This window comes from Mus musculus, chromosome 7 (genome assembly GCF_000001635.26).
Source record: "Mus musculus strain C57BL/6J chromosome 7, GRCm38.p6 C57BL/6J".
Classification (NCBI taxonomy): Eukaryota; Metazoa; Chordata; class Mammalia; order Rodentia; family Muridae; genus Mus; species Mus musculus.
The window spans coordinates 106844155-106864208 of record NC_000073.6 but is presented as its reverse complement, the minus strand read 5'-3'; the positions used below and the strand labels follow the sequence as shown (position 1 = coordinate 106864208).

The window sequence follows — 20054 nt, the reverse complement described above, 5'->3', positions numbered from 1 at the left end:
TTCAAGAAATACTGCTATGAATTTTTTCACATTTCAACTTAGAAGGTTCTATGTTTTCAATTATGTATATGGGACTAGAGAAATGATCATCTATTTATAACTGGGCTTCTACATATCATTCAGCATGACTTATGTCCTTTAGCATTCATTAGTTTCCCTCCCTGTGGGCTGTTAGTAACTTAAAAGTTAAATGGTTTGAAAATATCTCCCCTCCTCAGACTCTCAAAGCCTTTTATCCTTGCTAATATTAAAAATAAATAAATAAAAATAGAGAAAATGGGAAAAGGAGACCAAGAAATCTGATTCTGTAATTTCTGATGTTAGCAGTTGCATTTAACTCTATTTTGTGTATTTTCTCAATGTATCCATTAATAGAGAGACATATCCTTACCTCAGGTTCTAAAAATCCTAGCTGCCTGACCAACTCAGCTTACTTTGGACTGCTTAATGACTGATGATGCTTCACTACAGTTGAGATAAGATGTAGTTACCTTGACAGTAGTTAATTGTTTTTTGAAGTTGCTTCAGTGTGCCAGGGGTCTATGTAATATCAGCTGTCAGGACTGTTGTATTCTTCCTGTCATCTGCAACTGTTCTCTGAGAGGGAAATGACTGCAGTCAGGCAGCTTATGTGTTTTCACTAGTTTCCTATAAAGTAAGATGATGGTTTTCCCATTATCAGATATGAAAGGAAGTAGTAGAAAATGCTTCCCCTTTGCTTGTGATATAAAGGGGCCCCCACTAGCTTTTTGTCATTTTCCAGACAGCTCTTGGGTCCGAATATTCAGTTTTCTTTACCGCTGCTTCCAAATAGAGGGAGAGATAAAAAGATGCATGGAATAAATACAAATTAGAACAGCTGTCCAAGCCCTGGGCTGACTTACTTGAATGTCCATGGAATCAGTGGGAACCCAGGACCTTCTCTAGGAACAGGCTACTTTGTCTTCTGATCTCATGACTTCTCTCCTTTTCTTTGTGTATAGCTTCAGAAGGACTTATTTCCAGCTTAGAGATGCTAGTCTAAGAAATAACAAATTAGGGTATCCTCTTGGGTTTTTCTTGGCTTATTTTTCCTGATGTCTTCTGCCACTTAATGAGATTTAAGACCATAGGTTAATTCATTCTGAAATATAGGATCCTACTCCCTTAGGCTCAAAAGTGCTGAGATTATAGGAATTTACTACCTGGTTTCCCCAAAAATATTTGAAATCCATTTTAAATTTTTTAAAAAGTCATTTTTTCAGTTTTGACATTTTTCATTCTCTTCCCACAACTCTTTCCAATTCTTTTCTCCTCACTACCCACCAAATTTCATGATTAATTTTCTTGCTCTCTCCAAATCACTTCTGTAAAACAAAATAGTAACAAACCAAAAACCAAAATCAAAACAAACAGTAAGACAGAAAATACAAAAACATTGAACATGGAAAAATCTGATTCCCAACTAGAAGCTTCACCCCTACTGACTAGTGTCCATGTTACTGGAAAGTACTATGCGTTGGTCATCACCAATGACACCATATTACCATATGTAAAACCTGTGACATACATATTTGGTGGTAAAAATGTTATGGGAGAAATCAATTGTCTCTATAAAAATTTAATTTAAGATGCATTCTATGAGAAAGAAGCCATACCTGACACTGCTAATGTGTCCAAAATCTCCTGCTGTTATTTAGTGACCCCATTTTTTGAATTTTTAACTAAACAGTCCTGCAAAGTTTTTTCGAATATGGTCAGATTCTGACCCAAGGAAGAGAATAAGTATCCCAACCTTTGTGGAGAGTTGCTTTCTTTATTTCTGTTCCTGTATAATTAGACCTTTCTAAATCTATATGGCTGTTATGTGTGAAGTATATAGATATGCTATCTGCCTTTCCTTGACTCTGTTGATCCAGTACACCTTTTCTATGTGATTATCTTATTTCTACAGATGTCTACCATCAGTGATGGTTGAAGAAAGACATATCAGCTTTTCAAATATTAAGTAGGAAATTAAATGAAATCCACACAAATTTAGGTTGTAGAAGTTTAAGATTTACTAAGGTAGTTCATTTTCTTCTGTTTACATAAGTTATCCATAATGTAAATATATTTAGATACCAATAGTCTATCAATAGCAGTAATAAAAGAAGAAAGGGATGTGTGTCAAAGTGTTTAGGAGATAAAACTCTATACCTAGATCTTCTGTGCACAGAAGTGTGGGGCAACAGGCTATGCACAAACAGCTTGGAAACCAGGCTTGGTAGCTCTGATCAGTCGAGGCTAGATATTGAACCCAGTAGTGATAATTCACTTAGGAGTTCTCTCATGTCTTCTGGATCCTGGCTCCTGTTATCGCCCCCACAACCCCCACCGGAGAGGCATGGCTATCAGCCACTTAGGAATAGCACCAAGCCTTCCCACATGCAAATAAGTTTTCCCCAAAACTCTCAGTCCAAGCCAGTGAGAGGTACCTGCTGTCAAACCCTAACTTACCCCCAGAACTGTATCTAAAGCTATGTAGGGAATTAAAGGTATGCAAGAACTATTCCTTTGACTGAGCCTTTTGTTTCAAGAGCTGTATGTAACACTTGGGAAGAGATCTTCTCTACCTAAGAGCCACCTGAGGTCCCACCACATTCTTCACTGGATAGTGGCAGAGACTTCATCTCCCTGCCTGCACTCACTTCCACTTGTTGGAGCCTTCCCACCCGGCCTGGACAGAGATCTCCATGCAAAACCTCTGGTACCCAGGCCTACACAGAAGAACTGTCATCAATTAACAAAACAAACTGAAACATGAAGAGCTGATCTCCAATGACTCCTAAAAATACTTTCAGATGAAGAAAAGCAATTACTAGATGATGTAATATACAGGGAATAATGGTGAGCTCAGAATCATATTCAGTAACTAAGTGGGCAGAATTAATTCTAAAAATTCAAAAAATTTTCTATTTTAAATATACAAAATTTACAAAAGTGATAACACCAGATATGAGTTTCATTAGTATTCTTTATTTTTAATTAAAAAAATTTTGTTTATTCACTTTACATCTTACTCATTGCCCCTCTTCCCAGTCACCAGTCACCCACAATCCTTCCCCCCATCACTTCTCCCCTTCTATTCTGTGGGACTAGGCACTTCTCCCACTGAGTCCGGAAAAAACAGCCCAGTTAGAAGAACATATCCCACAGACAGGCAATGGATTTTGATATAGACCCCACTCTAGTTGTTCAGGATCCATATGAAGACCAAGCTGTACATCTGCTACAAATGTGTCTTTGTGGCACTAGGTCCAGCCAATGCATTCTTTTTTGTTGGTGGTTCAGTCTCTGAGAGCCCCAAGGTCCAGGTTAGTTGACCTGGTCTTCCTGTAGAGTCTCATTTCCTTTGGGGCCTGCAATCCTTCCCCCAGTTCTTCCAAAAGACTTTCCAAGTTTCATCCACTGTTTGACTGTGGGTCTCTGCATCTGTCTCAGACAGCCGCTCCATGGAGGCTCTCAGAGGGCAGCCATGCTAGTGTTCTGTCAGCAAGCATAACAGAGTATCATTAATAATGTCAGAAATTGGTGCTTGGTATGGGTTTCAAGTTGGGTCAGTGACATTACAGCATTCTAACTTGGGCCTTACTTCTTGTTTAGTGTATTTGGGTCTTTGCAGTGTAGCATGTGTGTCTTCTACTTTATGGCTAATAGTCACTTATAAGTGAGTACATACCATGTATGTCCTTTTGGGTCTGGGCTACCTCACTCTGAATGATATTCTCAAGTTCTATCCATTTGCCTGCAAAATTTATGATGTGTTTGTTTTCAATACCTGGATAGTATTCCATTGTGTAATGTAGGCTTGTAATTTCTAAAACCCACTTTTAATAAGGGCTCTCAAATGCTTCAATTACCCTTCCATAAATAGGGAAGAAAAGATGGTAAATAATCAAGGGTATATACACCTGTTTAGAAGTAGTTTGGGGGTGATTCCAAATTCTATTTGTCAGGATACCAGCAGTCCAATTCAGTGTCAGAATAACAAACACGAATGAGCAGCAATAGTACAATTCAGCAGAAACTGTCAGGCCTATGCCAAATTGGCAGGAGTCAGCAGGAGAGACAAGGACCAGCTGGGTATTCAGAAGAAGTTCTCTGCTATGCCTCTCTCAAAAAAGCAAACATCAGCAAAGACAAAGACCTGAGACCAATGAAGCATTGCAGAGCTAGCCATAAAAGCATGATTTCCTTGTCCATTGAGTCTAATTTATACTCTCTCCAAATACTACATGTTCTCTCATGGGTCATGCCTTAGAACAACACCACCTGAGTCTGTCACAGCAAAACACCACATGTACTTGCATCACATGATACCACCTGAAACTTCCACTTCAGTGTAGACGTACCATGTTTTCCTTATCCCTTCTTTAGTGGAGAAACATCTGAGTTGTTTGAAGTTTCTGGCTATTGCCAATAAAGCTTCCATGAACATAGTTAAGCAAGTGTTCATCCAATGGGATGGCAGAGCATCTTTTGGGTATATGAGGTAGAACTATTCCCAGTTCTCCAAGAATCTGCTAAATTGATTCTGAAAGTAGGTGTACAAACTTGCACTCACACCAGCAATGAAGGACTATTTTTCTTACTCCATATCCTCACCAGCATGTGCTATCACTTGGTTTTATCTTATCCATTCAGATTGGTGTAAGATGGAATCTATAAGTTGTTTTGATTTGCATTTCTCTGATGACTAAGGACTTTGAACATTTCTCTAAGTGCTTCTCAGACATTCAAAATTCATGTATTGAGAACTGTTTGTTTAGTTAGCTCTGTAACCATTTTTTTTGTTTTTTTGTTTTTTTGTTTTGAAGAAGTATACTTTCTTTTTTTCTTTTCATTTTCTTTTAAAAATTAGATATTTACTGTGTTTACAATTCAAATAGTGTCCCCTTTCCTGGTATCTGCTCCAAATACCCCCTATCCCCTACCATCTACCCCTGCTCACCAACACACCTACACCCACTTCCTCGCCCTGGCATTCCTCTACACTGGGGGCATAGAGCCTTCACAGGACCAAGGGCTTCTCCTTCCATTGATGACTGACTAGGCCATCCTCTGCTACATAGGCAGTTAGAGACATGAGTCCCACCATGTGTACTATTTGCTGGGTGATTTAGTGTCTGAGAGCTCTGGGCATACTGGTTAGTTCATATGGGGCTGCTAACCCCTTCAGCTCCTTGGGTCCTTTCTCTAGCTCCTTCATTGGAGATCCTGTGCTCAGTACAATGGTAGGCTGCGAGGATCCACCTCTGTATTATAGTCAGGCACTGGTGGAGCCTCTCTGGACACAGTTATAACAGGCTTCCAGGAGTAAGCACTTGCTGGCATCCACAAAAGTGTCTGGGTTTGGTGATTGTCTGTGGGATGGACCCCCAGGTGGGGCAATCTCTGGATGGTCCTTCCTTCAGTTTCTACGCCACACTTTGTCTCTGTAACACCTTCCATGGTTATTTTGTTCCCCCTTCTAAGAAGGATTGAAGTATCCACACTTTGATCTTCCTTCTTTATGAGTTTTATATGGTTTGTGAATTGTATCTTGGTTATTTGGAGTTTTTGGTCTAATACCCACTTATCAGTTAGTGCATACCATGTGTACTCAGGATGATATTTTCTAGTTCCATCCATTTGCCTGCAAATTTCATAAATTCATTGTTTTTAATAGCTGAGTAGTACTCCATTGTGTAAATGTACCACATTTTCTGTATCCATTCCTCTGTTCACGGATATCTGGGTGTCGCGTCCCACTCGACCAGCAAGAAAGACGCAACCACCGGTTCTCCTTAATGCAGTTTTTACTCAGGCAGCTACTTACTTCAAATCCCCCAGCCTCTCTAGTTACAAGTGTTTTTCTCCACTCCAGCCACACCCACGCTCCCACCAATCACTACAGGTCACATCACCTCACAGGCAGGCTTTCTCAGCCAATCAGGGATTAAGGGCGGGCCATCCACCAAACATGGGCTTGTTTACTACCTGGAGCATACTTCCATCCTGCTGACCAGGAAGTCCAGAATGGCCCCCTACATCTGGGTTCTTTCAAGCTTCTTGATATTATAAATAAGGCTGCTATGAACATAGTGGAGCATGTGTTCTTATTACATGTTGGAGCATCTTCTCGTTATATGCCAGTAGTGGTATTAATGGGTGTTCAGGTAATACTATGTCCAATTTTCTGAGGAACCACTAAACTAATTTCAACAGTGGTTGTACCAGCTTACAATCACACCAGTGGAATAGTTTGAGGAGTATTGGTATTACCTCTTCCTTGACAGTCTGGTAGAATTCTGCATTAAAACCATATGGCCCTGGAATTTTTTTGGTTGGGAGATTTTTGATGACTGCTTCTTTTTCCTTGGGGATTATAGGGCTGTTTAAATAGTTTACATTGATCTTGATTTAAACTTCATAAGAGGTATATGTCTAGGAAATTATCCATTTCATTAAGATTTTCCAATTTTGTGGAATAAAGTCTTTGGAAGTACGACCTTAAGATTCTTTGAATTTTATCAGTGTCTCTTGTTATCTTTTCCTTTTCATTTCTGATTTTATTTACATACTGTCTCTCTGTCCTTTGATTAATTTGGCTAAGGGTTTGTCTATCTTGTTGATTTTCTCAAAGAATCACCTCTTGGTTTTGTTGATTCTTTTTATTGTTTATTTGCTTTTAACTGAATGATTTCAGCCCTGATTTTGATTTACTGCCTTTTATTTCTGTTCAATGTGCTTGCTTATTTTTTCTAGAGATTTCAGGTGCACTTTAAAATTGTTGCTATGAGAACTTTCTAATTCTTTTGTGGAGACACTCAGTGCTACAAACTTCTTCCATACACTGCTTCTGTTGTGCCCCAAAATGTCTTCATTTTCATTGAATTCTAGAAAGTCTTTAATTTTTTTCATTTTTTTTTCTTCCAGGATCCAGAGATTATTGAGTAGATAGTTATTCAGTTTCCATGAGTTTGTAGGCTTTTTGGTGTTTCTGTTGTTTAAGTCCACTTTTAGTCTGTGGTAGTCTGATAAGATACAAGGTGTTATTTCAATTTTCTTTTATCTGTAGAGGCTTACTTTGTGACCAAGTATACAATCAACTTTGTAGAAAGATCCATGAGGTGCAGAGAAGAAGGTATATTCTTTTGTGTTTGGGTGAAATATTCTTTGTTTCTTTCTTTATTTATTTATTTATTTTTACGCTCCAGATTTTATTCCCCCCCTGTCCACCCTTCGACTGTTCTATATCCCATACCTCTTCCCTCCCTGCCTTTCTCCACAAGGATGTCCCCACCACCTATCACCTACTCAACCGGACCTCTAAATTCCCTGGGGCTTCTAGTCCCTTGAGGGTTAGGTACATCTTCTCTGACTGAATCAAGAACCAGCAGTCCTCTGCTATATATGTGCTGGGGGCTTCATATCAGCTGGTGTATGCTGCCTGGTTGGTGGTCCAATGTTTGAGTGATCTTGGGGGTTTAGGTTAATTGAGACAGCTGGTCCTCCTACAGGGTTGCCTTCCTCCTCAGCTTCTTCCAGCTTTTCCCTAATTCAACCACAGGGGTCAGCAACTCTGTCCATTGGTTGGGTGCATGATCAACATTGTAGATGGATCCATGAGGTGCTGAGAAGAAGGTATATTCTTTTCTGTTTGGGTGAAATATTCTACAGATGTCTGTTAGGTACATTTGATTCATAATGTCTTTTAGTTTTACCATTTCTCTAGTTTTTTTTTTTCTGGATGACATATCAGTTGGTGGCAGTAGTATGATGAAGTCTCCCACTATTAATGTGTGCAGTTTGATGTGCAATTTAAGCTTTAGAAATGTCCTTATACAAATGTGTTGCTCTTGTGTTTGGAGCATAGATGTTTAGAATTGAGATATTATCTTTGTCACTTTTTCCTTTGATTAGTGTGAAGTGTCCTTTCTATCCATTTTGGTTAATTTTAATTGAAATTCTATTTCATTAGATATTAGAATGGCAACTCTTGTTTGATTCTTGAGTCTGTTTGCTTGGAAAGCTTTGTTTCTAACTATTTACTTGGAGATGATGTCTGTCTTTAAAGCTGAGTTATGTTTCTTGTATGTAGTTGAAGGGTGGATCCTGTTTTCTCATCCATTATGTTATTCTGTGCCTTTTTTTTAAATTGGAGGACATTGATGTTGAGAGATATTAATGACCAGTGATTGTCACTATCTGTTATTTTGATGCTGTTGCTGGTGGTGGTGGTAGTGGTGTGTGTGTGTGTGTGTGTGTGTGTGTGTGTGTGTGTGTGTGTGTCTCCCTTGTTTTATTCTGGTATGGATGGAATTACTTATTTTTTGTGTTTTCTTGGATGTAGTTGTCTTCTTTGGGTTGAGGTTTTCCATCTAGCATTTTCTGTAGAGCTGGATTTGTGGGTAGATATTGTTTAGAGTATGGATTTGTCCTGAAACATCTTATTTTCTCTATCTATGTTGACTGATATTTTTTCTGGGTATGGTAATCTAGGCTAGCATCTGTGTTTTTTGGGAGGTTGCAATATAGATATATTGTCTATGGTCTTCTAGCTTTTAGAGTCTCTGTTGTGAAGTCAAGTGTAATTCTGATAGGTCTGCCTTTGTATGTTACCTGGCCTTTTTCTCTTGACATTTTTAATGTTCTTTCTTTGTTCTATAGATTTTGTGTTTTGATTATATGTGGCAGGAGGATTTTCTTTTCTGGTCCAGTCTAACCAGTTTTCTATAGCTTCTTGTATATTTATAAGTATCTTTAGGTTGTAAAAGTTTCCTCCTATGATTTTTTTGAAAATGTTTTCTGGGATTTGGAGCTGGGACACTTTACCAGCTTCTTCTATTCCTATTATTTTTAGGTTAGGTCTTTTCATAGTATCCCAGATTTCTTGAATGTTTTGTGTCAAGAATTATTTTAGATTTAACATTTTCTTTGACTGATATATCACTTTCTTCTATCGTATCTTCTATGTATGGGATTCTGTCTTCCATCTCATGTATTCTGCTGGTGATTCTTTTTTCCTGTTTTTATTGGATATTTTCTTTATTTACTTTTCAAATGCTATCTCCTTTTTCAGTTCCCTCCCTTCCTGGAAACTCTCTATCCCATCCTTTCTACCTCTGCTTCTATGAGGGTGTTACTCCACCTACCCTCCCACTCCCACCTCCCCATCCTCGATTCTCCAACACTGGGGCATCTATTAGCCTTCAAAGGACCAAGGACTTCTCCTCCCATTGATGCCTGACAAGACCCTCCTCTTCTACATATGTAGCTCGAGCCATGTGTACTCCATGGTTGATGGCTTAGTCCCTGGGAGCTCTGAGGGGGGAGGTCTGGTTGGTTGATATTGTTGTTCTTCCTATGGGGTTTCAAACCCCTTCAACTCCTTCAGTCTTTTCTATAACTCCTCTATTGGGGATCCCACACTCAGTCCAATGGTTGGCTTTGAGCTTCTGCCAATCATTTGTTAGGCTCTGGCAGGGTCTTTCAGGAGATAGCTTTATCGGGCTCCTGTCAACATGCACTTCTTGGCATCCACAATAGTGTCTGGGTTTGGAGCAATAGTGATAAAAACTGCATGGTATTGGTACAGAGACAGGCAGGAAGATCAATGGAACAGAATTGAAGATACAGAAATGAACCCACACACATATGGTCACTTGATCTTTGACAAAGAAGCTAAAACCATCCAGTGGAAAAAAGACATCATTTTAAACAGAAGCTGTCAACAGGCAGTTAGGTTGTTGAAAAATGCAAATCAACCCATTCTTATCTCCTTGTACAAAACTCAAGTCCAAGTAGATCAAGGACCTCCACATAACCAGATACACTGAAAGTTATAGAGGAGAAAGTGGGGAAGAGACTTGAAGATATGAGCACAGTGGAAAATTCCTGAACAGAACACCAGTCGCTTATGCTATAAGATCAAGAATTGACAAATGGGACCTCATAAAATTGCAAAGGTTCTGTAAGGCAAAGGACACTGTCAATAAGACAAAAAGGTAACCAACAGATTGGGAAAGATCTTTACCAATTCTATATCTGATAGAGAGCTAATATCCAATATATACAAAGAACTTAAGAAGTTAGACTCCTGAGAATCAAATAGCCCTATTCAAGATAGGGTACAGAGCTAAACAAAGAATTTTCAACTGAGGAATATCGAATGGTGAAAAGTACCTAAAATTTTTTTCAACATCCTTAGTCAGCAGGGAAATGCAAATAAAAACAACTCTGAGATTCTACTTCACACCAGTCAGAATGGCTAAAATAAAAAAAAAAAAAAAAAAAAAACTCATGAGACAGCAGATGCTGGCAAAGATGTGGAGAAAGGAACACTCCTCCATTGCTGGTGGGATTTCAATCTGGTACAACTACTATGGAAATCAGTTTTATGGTTCCTCAGAATATTGGACATAGTACTATTTGAGGACCCAGCTATACCACTCCTGGGCATATACCCAGAAGATGCTCCAACATGTAATAAGGACACATGCTCTACTATGTTCATAGCAGCCTTACTTATAATAGCCAAGAGCTGGAAAGAACCCAGATGACCCTGAACAGAGGAATGGATACAGAAAATGTGGTACATTTATACAATGGAGTACTACTCAGCTATTAAAAATAGCGAATGCATGAAATTCTTAGGTAAATGGATAGAACTAGAAAATATCATCTTGAGTGAGGTAACCCAATACCAAAAAACACACATGGTATGCACTCACTGAGAAGTGTATATTAGCCCCAAAGCTCCAAATAACCAAGATACAACTCACAGACCACATGAAGTTCACGAAGGAAGACCAAAGTGTGGGTGCTTCGGTCCTTCTTAGAAGGAGAACAAAATACTCACGGGAGCTAGTATGGAGATAAAGTGTAGAGCAGAGACTGAAGGATAGACCATGCAGAGACTTTCCTACCTGGGGATTCATCCCATATACAGTTACCAATCCCAGACACTAATGTGGATGCCAAGAAGTACATGCTGAAAGGAGCCTGATATGGCTGTTTTCTGTTGGTGATTCTTGTACTGTTCTTCCTGTTCTCTTCCCTAGGTTTTCCATATCCAGGTTTTCCCTCCGTTTATATTTTCTTTATTTCTTCTATTTCCATATTCAGATCTTGAACAGTTTTATTTATTTCCTTCATCTGTTTAATTGTATGCTCCTTTATTTTTATAGGATTTATTTATTTCCTCTTAAAACACCTCTACCTGTTTGATTGTATTTCCCTGTATTTTTTTTAAAGGGTTTTATTCTTTTCCTCTTTAAATACCCCTATCACTTTTATAAGATTTTATTCAAGATAATTTTCTTGTGATTTGGTGTATTAGAATATCCAGGGCTTGCTGTGCATGGGTAGCTTTGCTCTGAAGATATATTGCCCTGGCTCTTGTTGATTGTGTTCTTTTGAGGGCCTTTAGCTATCTGGATGGCTTGGTCTCTGGAAGTTTCTTTTGTAGTATGTGCTGCAAAGGGGGTTAAAATTGATCATCCTGGTGTGAAAGGCCATTTATGGATATCTTTGACTGTGTGGTTCTAGATCAGCAGGTAAGTATGGTTGAAGATCCATAGGTCTGTTGATGGTGGGTGGAGATGTGGCCAGAGAATGGAGTCTGACATGTATAGCAGACTGCTCAGGGCAACTGGAGGTATCCAAGAGTATTCATTGATTAGGGAAAGTGGAAAGGGGAAATGAAGGTAACCTGTATGATTGATGATTTGCAGGTGTGATGAAGGTGGAGAGAGAAGTGGCAGGAAAATGGAAGTCTGCTGGGGATAGAGACTTGCCTGTGGAAGCTGGAGGAGCCTCAGAGGATTCAGCAAGCAATGAAGATGGGTGGGAGAAGGGAAACTAACCTGTATGGTTCATGATTCACAGGTCTGATGAAGTTCAGGAAGGCCAGGGGAGAGGTGCTAGGAGAATCTCATTAGCATTCTTTTTTTTTTTCAATTTTTTTATTAGATATTTTCTTCATTTACATTTCAAAAGCTATCTTGAAAGTCACCTATACCTCCCTGCCCCCGCTTCCCTGCTCCCCTACCCACCCATTCCCAATTCTTGGCCCTGGCATTCCCCTGTACTAGAGCATATAAAGTTTGCAAGACCAAGGGGCCTCTCTTCCCAATGATGGCCGACTAGGCTATCTTCTGCTATTATAAATAATGCTGATATGAACATAGTGGAGCATGTGTCCTTATTACAAGTTGGAACATCTTCTGGGTATGTGTCCAGGAGAGGAATTGCTGGATCTTCTGATAGTACTATGTCCAATTTTCTGAGGAACCGCTAGACTGATTTCCAGAGTGGTTGTACAAGCTTGCAATCCCACCAACAATGGAGGAGTGTTCCTCTTTTCCACATCCTCGCCAGCATCTGCTGACTCCTGAATTTTTGATCTTAGCCTTTCTGACTGGTGTGAGGTGGAATCTCAGGGTTGTTTTGATTTGCATTTCCCTGATGATTAAGGATGTTAAACGTTTTATCAGGTGCTTCTCAGCCATTCGGTATTTGAGTATTCTCAGTTGAGAATTCTTTGTTTAGCTCTGTACCCCAGTTTTTAATAGGGTTATTCGATTTTCTGGAGTCCATCTTATTGAGTTCTTTATATATATTCTAAATATATATATAAATTGAATATTAGTCTTCTATCTGATTTAGGATTGGTAAAGATCCTTTCCCATTCTTTTGGTGGCTTTTCTGTCTTATTGACATTGTCTTTTGCCTTACAGAAGCTTTGCAATTTTATGAGGTCTCACTTGTCAATTCTCATTCTTACAGCACAGGCTATTGTTGTTCTCTTCAGAAATGTCTCCCCGTGACTATATCTTTGAGGCTTTCCCCTACTTTCTCCTCTATAAGTTTCATTGTCTCTGGTTTTATGTGAGTTCCTTGATTTACATAGACTTGACCTGAGTACAAGGAGATAAGAGTGGATCAATTTGCATTAACCTACACGAAAACCACCAGTTTTGCCAGCACCATTTGTTGAAAATGCTGTCTTTTTTCTACTGGAAGATTTTAGCTCCCTTGTCATAGATCAAGTGAACATAGATGTGTGGGTTCATTTCTGTGTCTTCAATTCTATTCCATTGATCTACCTGTCTGTCCCTGTACCAGTACCATTCAGTTTTTATCACAATTGCTCTGTAGTACAGAGTCAGGCCAGGCCTGGTGATTCCACCAGAGGTTCTTTTATCATTGAGAAGAGATTTTGCTATCCTAGGTTTTGTTACTCCAGATGAATTTGCAAATTGCCCTTTCTAATTCGTGGAAGAATTGAGTTAGTGTTTTGATGAGGATTGCATTGAATCTGTAGATTGCTTTTGGCAAGATAGCCATATTTATTATAGTGATCCAAAATCCATGAGCATGGGAGATTTTTCCATCTTCTGAGATCTTTGATTTCTTTCTTCAGAGACTTGAAGTTCTTATAATACAGATCTTTCACTTCCTTAGTTAGAGTCACACCAAGGTACTTTATATTATTTGTGACTATTGTGAAGGGTGTTGTTTCCCTAATTCCTTTCTCAGCCTGTTTATCCTTTGTGTAGACAAAGGCCACTGATTTGTTTGATTTAATTTTATATCCAGCTACTTCACTGAAGCTGTTTATCAGGTTTAGGAGTTCTCTGGTGGAATTTTTAGGATAACATATATACTATTGTTTCATCTGCAAATAGTGATATTTTGACTTCTTCCTTTCCAATTTGTATCCCCTTGACCTCCTTTTGTTTTTGAATTGCTCTGGCTAGGACTTCAAGTACTATATTGAATAGGTAGGGAGACAGCGTGCAGCCTTGTCTAATCCCCGATTTTAATGGGATTGCTTCCAGGTTCTCTCCAATTTCTTTGATGTTGGCTACTGGTTTGCTGTATATTGCTTTTATTATGTTTAGGTATGGGCCTTGAATTCCTGATCTTTCTAAGACTTTTATCATAAAGGGGAATTGGATTTTGTCAAATGCTTTCTCAGCATCTAAGGAGATGATCATGTGGTTTTTGTCTTTGAGTTTGTTTATATAGTGGATTACTTTGATGGATTTCCATATATTAAACCATCCCTGCATCCCTGGGATGAATCCTACTTGATCATGATGGATGATTGTTTTGATGTGTTCTTGGATTTGGTTTGTGAGAATTTTATTGAGTATTTTTGTATCAATATTTATAAGGGAAATTGGTCTGAAGTTTTATTTCTTTGTTGGGACTTTATGTGGTTTAGGTATCAGAGTAACTGTGGCTTCATAGAATGAATTGGGTAGAGTACCTTCTGTTTCTATTTTGTGAAATAGTTTGAGGAGAATTAGGTCATCTTTGAAGGTCTGATAGAATTCTGTAGTAAACCCATCTTGTCCTGGGCTTTTTTGGTTGGGAGACTAACTGTTAATGATTGCTTCCATTTCTTCAGGGGATATGGGACTGTTTAGATCATTAATCTGATCCTGACTTAAATTTGGTACCTAGTATGTGTCTAGAAATTAATCCACTTCATCCAGGTGTTCCAGCTTTGTTGAGTATAGCCTTTTGTACTAGGATGTGATGGTGTTTTGGATTTCCTCAGGATCTGTTTTTATGTCTCCTATTTCATTTCTGATTTTAATTAGGATACTGTACCTGTGCACTCTAGTGAATCTACCTAAGGGTTTATCTATCTTGTTGATTTTCTCAAAGAACCAGCTCCTGGTTTGGTTGATTCTTTGATTAGTCCTTTTGTTTCCACTTGGTTGATTCCTGCCCAGAGTTTAATTATTTCCTGCCCTCTACTCCTATTGGGTGAATTTGCTTCCTTTTGTTCTAGAGCTTTTATGTGTGCTGTCAAGATGCTAGTGTATACTTTCTCTATCTTCTTTTTGGAGGCACTCAGAACTGTGAGTTTTCCTCTTAGGAATGCTTTCATTGTGTCCCATAAGTTTGGGTATGTTGTGGCTTTATTTTCATTAAACTTAAAAAAGTCTTTAATTTATTTCTTTATTTATTCCTTGACCAAGGTATCATTGAGTAGAGTGTTGTTCAGTTTCCACGTGAATATTGGCTTTCTATTATTTATGTTTTTATTGAAGATCAGCCTTAGTCCATGGTGATCTGATAGGATGCATGGGATAATTTCAATATTTTTGTATCTGTTGAGGCCTGTTTTGTGACGAATTATATGGTCGATTTTGGAGAAGGTGCCAGGAGGTACTGAGAGGAAGGTATATCCTTTTGTTTTAGGATGAAATATTCTGTACATATCTGTTAAATCCATTTGTTTCATGACTTCAGTTAGTTTCAATGTGTCTCTGTTTAGTTTCTGTTTCTAGGATCTGTCCATTGATGAGAGTGGGGTGTTGAAGTCTCCCACTATTATTTTGTAAGGTGTAATATGTGCTTTGTACTTTACTCTAGTTTCTTTAATGAATGTGTATTCCCTTGCATTTGGAGTACAGATATTCAGAATTGAGAGTTTATCTTGGAAGATTTTAATTTTTTGAGTATGAAGTGCCCCTCTTTGTCTTTTTTGATAACTTTGGGTTGGAAGTCGATTTTATTCAATATTAAAATGGCTACTCCACCTTGTTTCTTTGGACCATTTGCTTAGAAAATTGTTTTCCAGTCTTTTACCCTGAGGTAGTGTCTGTCTTTTTCCCTGATGTGGGTTTCCTGTAATCACCAACAAGTGGGTCCTGTTTATGTAGCCAGTCTGTTAGTATTTTTATTGGGGAATTGAGTCCATTGATATTAAGAGATATTTAGAAAAAGTCATTGTTGCTTCCTGTTTTTTGTTGTTGTTGTTGTTGTTAGAGTTGGGATTCTGTTCTTGTGGCTGTCTTCTTTTAGGTGTGTTGAAGGATTACTTTCTTGCTTTTTCTAGGATGTAATTTCTGTCCTTGTGTTGATGTTTTCCCATTATTATCCTCTGAAGGGCTGGATTCGTGGAAAGGTATTGTGTCAATTTGGTTTTGTCATTGAGTACTTTGGTTTCTCCCTCTATGGTAATTGAGAGTTTAACTGGGTATAGTAGCCTGGGCTGGCATTTGTTTTCTCTTAGGGTCTGTATAACATCTTTCCAGAATATTCAGGTGAGATGTCTGGTGTAATAGGTCTGCCTTTATATGTTACTTGACCTTTTTCCCTTACTGCTTTTAATATTCTGTCTTTATTTAGTGCATTTGTTCTGATTATTATGTGTCAGGAGGAATTTCTTTTCTTTTCCAGTCTATTTGGAGTCCTGTAGGCTTCTTGTATGTTCATGGGCATCTCTTTCTTTAGGTTATGGAAGTTTTCTTTTATAATTTTGTTGAAGATATTTGCTGGCCCTTTAAGTTCAAAATCTTCATTCTCATCTATACCTATTATCCTTAGGGTTGGTCTTTTCATTATATCCTGGATTTCCTGGATGTTCTGGGTTATGATCTTTTTGCATTTTGCATTTTCTTTGATTGTTGTGGCAATGTTCTCTATGGAATCTTCTGCACCTGAGATTCTCTCTTCCATCTCTTGTATTCTGTTGCTGATGCTTGCATCTATGGTTCCTGATTTCTTTCCTAGGGTTTCTATCTCCAGAGTTGTCTCCCTTTGGGTTTTCTTCATTGTTTCTACTTCCAGTCTTTAGACCTTGGATGGTTTTGCTCAATTCCATCACCTGTTTGGTTGTGTTTTCTTGTAGTTCTTTAAGGAATTTTTGTGTTTCCTCTTTAAGGTCTTCTACCTGTTTAGCAGTGTTTTCCTGTAATTCCTTGAGGGATTTTTCTGCTTCCTCTTTAAGGGCTTCTACATGTTTAGCAGTGTTCTCCTGTATTTCTTTAAGTGAGTTATTAATGCCCTAATTAAAATCCTCTACCAGCATCATGCAATATGATTTTATATCCGAGTCTAGCTTTTCGTGTGTGTTGGGGTATCCAGGACTCACTGTGATGAGCGTCCTGGGTTCTGATGATGCCCAGTGGTCCTGGTTTCTGATAGTGAGATTCTTACATTTGTCTTTCGTCACCTGGTAATCTCTGGTGTTAGATGTTCTAGCTGTCTCTGGCTGGAGCTTGTTCCTCCTGTGCTTCTTTAGCCTCTATCAGCACTCCTGGGAGATAACCTCTCTCCTGTGTCCCAGTGGTCAGAACACTCTCTGTAGGCAAGCTCTCTTGCAGGGAAGGTGTCCAGAAGTCTGGAGCTCTGATCCACCTTCTAAGTCCTTGGGTCAGAGCTCTCCCTTGAGGCCAACTCTCCTTTGGCAGGGAAGGTGTCCAGGGGTCTGGGTCTTAGCTATGTCTCTTGGCTGAGAATGACGGCCCGAAGGGACCCTGTCCAAGAAGCTCTGTTGCTTCTGCTGCCCAAGTGCTCTCCTGCATAGAATGGTCTCAGTGATCCCAAGATTCTGGGTGTGCTAGGGCCTGCCTTTGTTCTTTGACCCTGTTGCTTTTGTTTTGTTTTGTTTTGTTTTGTTTGTTTGTTTTTGTTTTTTGAGACAGGGTTTTTCTGTATATCCCTGGCTGTCCTGGAACTCACTATGTAGACCAGGCTGGCATCGAACTCAGAAATCCATCTGCCTCTGCCATCCTGTTGCTGCTAGCACAAGACTCTCTGGTTTTTTGGAACTGATGTTGCGTTCCACTCACCAGTGATTTCAGGGTCCTGGATGTGCTAGGGTGCCTGCAGCGTGGAAAGACCTCTGGGGATCTGGGGGCTCTTCACCGAGATCACAACGAAGATGGCGCAGGGGTGGCGCCAACTAGAAAGAACCCCAGCCACTGGTTTGGCAGCTGTCCTTTGTCCCTGTTCCTGCTAGCACAAAACTCTCTAGGTTTTTTGGGACTGATGTTGTGTTCCACTCACCAGTGATCTCAAGGACCCGGGTGTGCTAGGGTGCCTGCAGTGCGGAGAGTCTACTGGGGACCTTAGGGCCCTCTGCCAAGATTTCTCTGAAGATATCTTTTCCCCCTTTATACTTTCCTGGATTCAACACACCTTTATTCTGTGAGCTTTTGGAGGCCACTTCTAGAAACCAGTTAAAATTCCCAGAAATTCTAGTGGTCATGTTTAATAGCAACAAAATAGATAGTTATTTTACAAAACAATGTAAAGTTATATTCTATCACAACCTCAGCACAATTTTGGCTTTATGACTGTTAAAATTCATGATGTAATCATCACATTCCAGAAAATAATCATGATATTTTTTCACTAAAAGTCTTTATGTGTATTGTCTAATTAGCTCTCACAGCAATGGCATAAAATAGGTGTTTTATTACATACAATTTATAACTTAAAGACCTGGTTGAGAAAGGCTATGTACATGTTTTAAGTTAAACAAGTAATTTACACTGAGTTCCAACAGCTGTACTCTGACACCAGACCTGAATCTCCTCATCATTGCTCTGTAAGGCCATTATACAATAAGGAAGAAAACATCTTAATGTGAAGAAACATTTTATGTGAATATAACTAGCTGAGATAATTGCCCAGACTAAAATGTAGTGATTCATATAAATACACAGAGAAGTTTTCTCTGGGTAATTATCCTATAAAATATCTCATGGAGTAAATAGACAAAAAGTATTTAATAAGAGATGTTTCATTCCCATACTTTTAAATCAACATACGAATAGTAAAATCGGACTTTAAGGAAGAAGTAAGTTTAGAAGGTAGCTATTAGAAAGAACTACCTAGAAAGTGGGCTGGCCCCAACCATTTTCCAAAAATTCTCCTTAAAGCCCCTGTGACCTCCTTATTCCTCAGGCTGTAGATGAGGGGATTCAGAGCTGGAGTGACAATAGTATAGAAAATGGAGAGGATATTGTCTTGTTTGGGACTGTGGAATTGACTGGGAAGGACATACATGAGTGAAGAACCTCCATACCACATCCCAACCACAATCAGATGAGAAGAACAGGTGACAAGGGCTTTCTTCCTGCCCTCATTTGAAGGCATGTGGAGTACAGTAAACAGAATTCGTACATAGGAGGCCAGAATAACAGCAAGAGGGAGAATCAGAACAGAAACACCTGCCAAATAAACCATCAACTCGTATGTGGATGTATCTTCACAGGCCAGCTTCAGCAATGGAGGAATCTCACAGAACAGGTGTCTGATCTGCCGGGATTTACAGAAGGGATAATTCATAGTGTAGATGGTAAATCCTAGGGCTATCACTGATGCCAGGATCCATATAGTACCAACTATGAACCAGCAGACACTTGGCCTCATGAAGATCATGTAATTTAGAGGATGACAAATGGCCACATACCTGTCATAGGCCATAAAGGCCAAAAGGAGGTCCTCTGCACTACCCAGTACCAGTTCTAGAAACATCTGAAGAGCACAGCCTCCAAAGGAGATGGTGTTGTCTTTGAGCAGAAAATCTATGACAGCCTTTGGAGTAATAACTGATGTCAGGAGGAGGTCCATGAGAGACAGCTGTCCAAGTAGGAGATACATGGGCACGCGGAGCCGGGCATCCATAGTGATGACCAGGAGTAGCACTCCATTGCTGGTTAAAGCCAACATGTACAGGGCTGTGATTGTGGCACAAAGCAGATCAGGAGCGCCACTGTCATCCAGAATCCCCACTAAGATGAAGCCATTGCCCATCGTCGAGTTCCTAAACTCCATTTTGAGTGATATGTTTAGCTGCCTAGAAACAGAGGAGTCAATTGAATTTTATTATTATAAAACTAGCTTTTATGTTAGCATTTTGATACTCCAGTAAAATGCTATTTTTATGTATAAATAACTTTGCTTGCTAATATTTAAATTTGGCTTTTAATTATATCTTGATAAATGTGCTGAAGATAAGTATTGAAATTACTCAATTACCTCAAAGGAGGTATTCAACTCTAGACTACAAGATTCTCAGAATGTAGAACATATAGATGTCCCAGTACAACCATTCCCAGATGTACTAGAACAGAAATGCATAGGAGGTAATAGTACAGCAGGACTCAAGGAAGTAGGACATCAGCACATGGAAGTACTAGTAAGGAGCACACAAGGGCATACTAGTACACCACTACACATAAATGTCATAGTAAAGCATTATATGTTTTTATTACTTAAGTGCTTAATAATGG

The 20054-nt window shown here is 39.1% G+C and overlaps 1 protein-coding gene across 1 annotated transcript; it reads right to left on the bottom strand.

The window, feature by feature from the left end:
* Positions 1–18636: 18636 nt before the first annotated feature.
* Positions 18637–19596, bottom strand: Olfr703 (olfactory receptor 703). The gene has a single exon (NM_146596.2). It carries the CDS (start codon positions 19594–19596, stop codon positions 18637–18639), a length of 960 nt encoding a protein of 319 aa, NP_666807.1.
* Between the last annotated feature and the right edge of the window lie 458 nt (positions 19597–20054).

Bases quoted from the DNA above. Each gene is read 5' to 3' on its own strand.
- Olfr703 (NM_146596.2), bottom strand. From the start codon at position 19,596: ATGGAGTTTAGGAACTCGACGATGGGCAATGGCTTCATCTTAGTGGGG.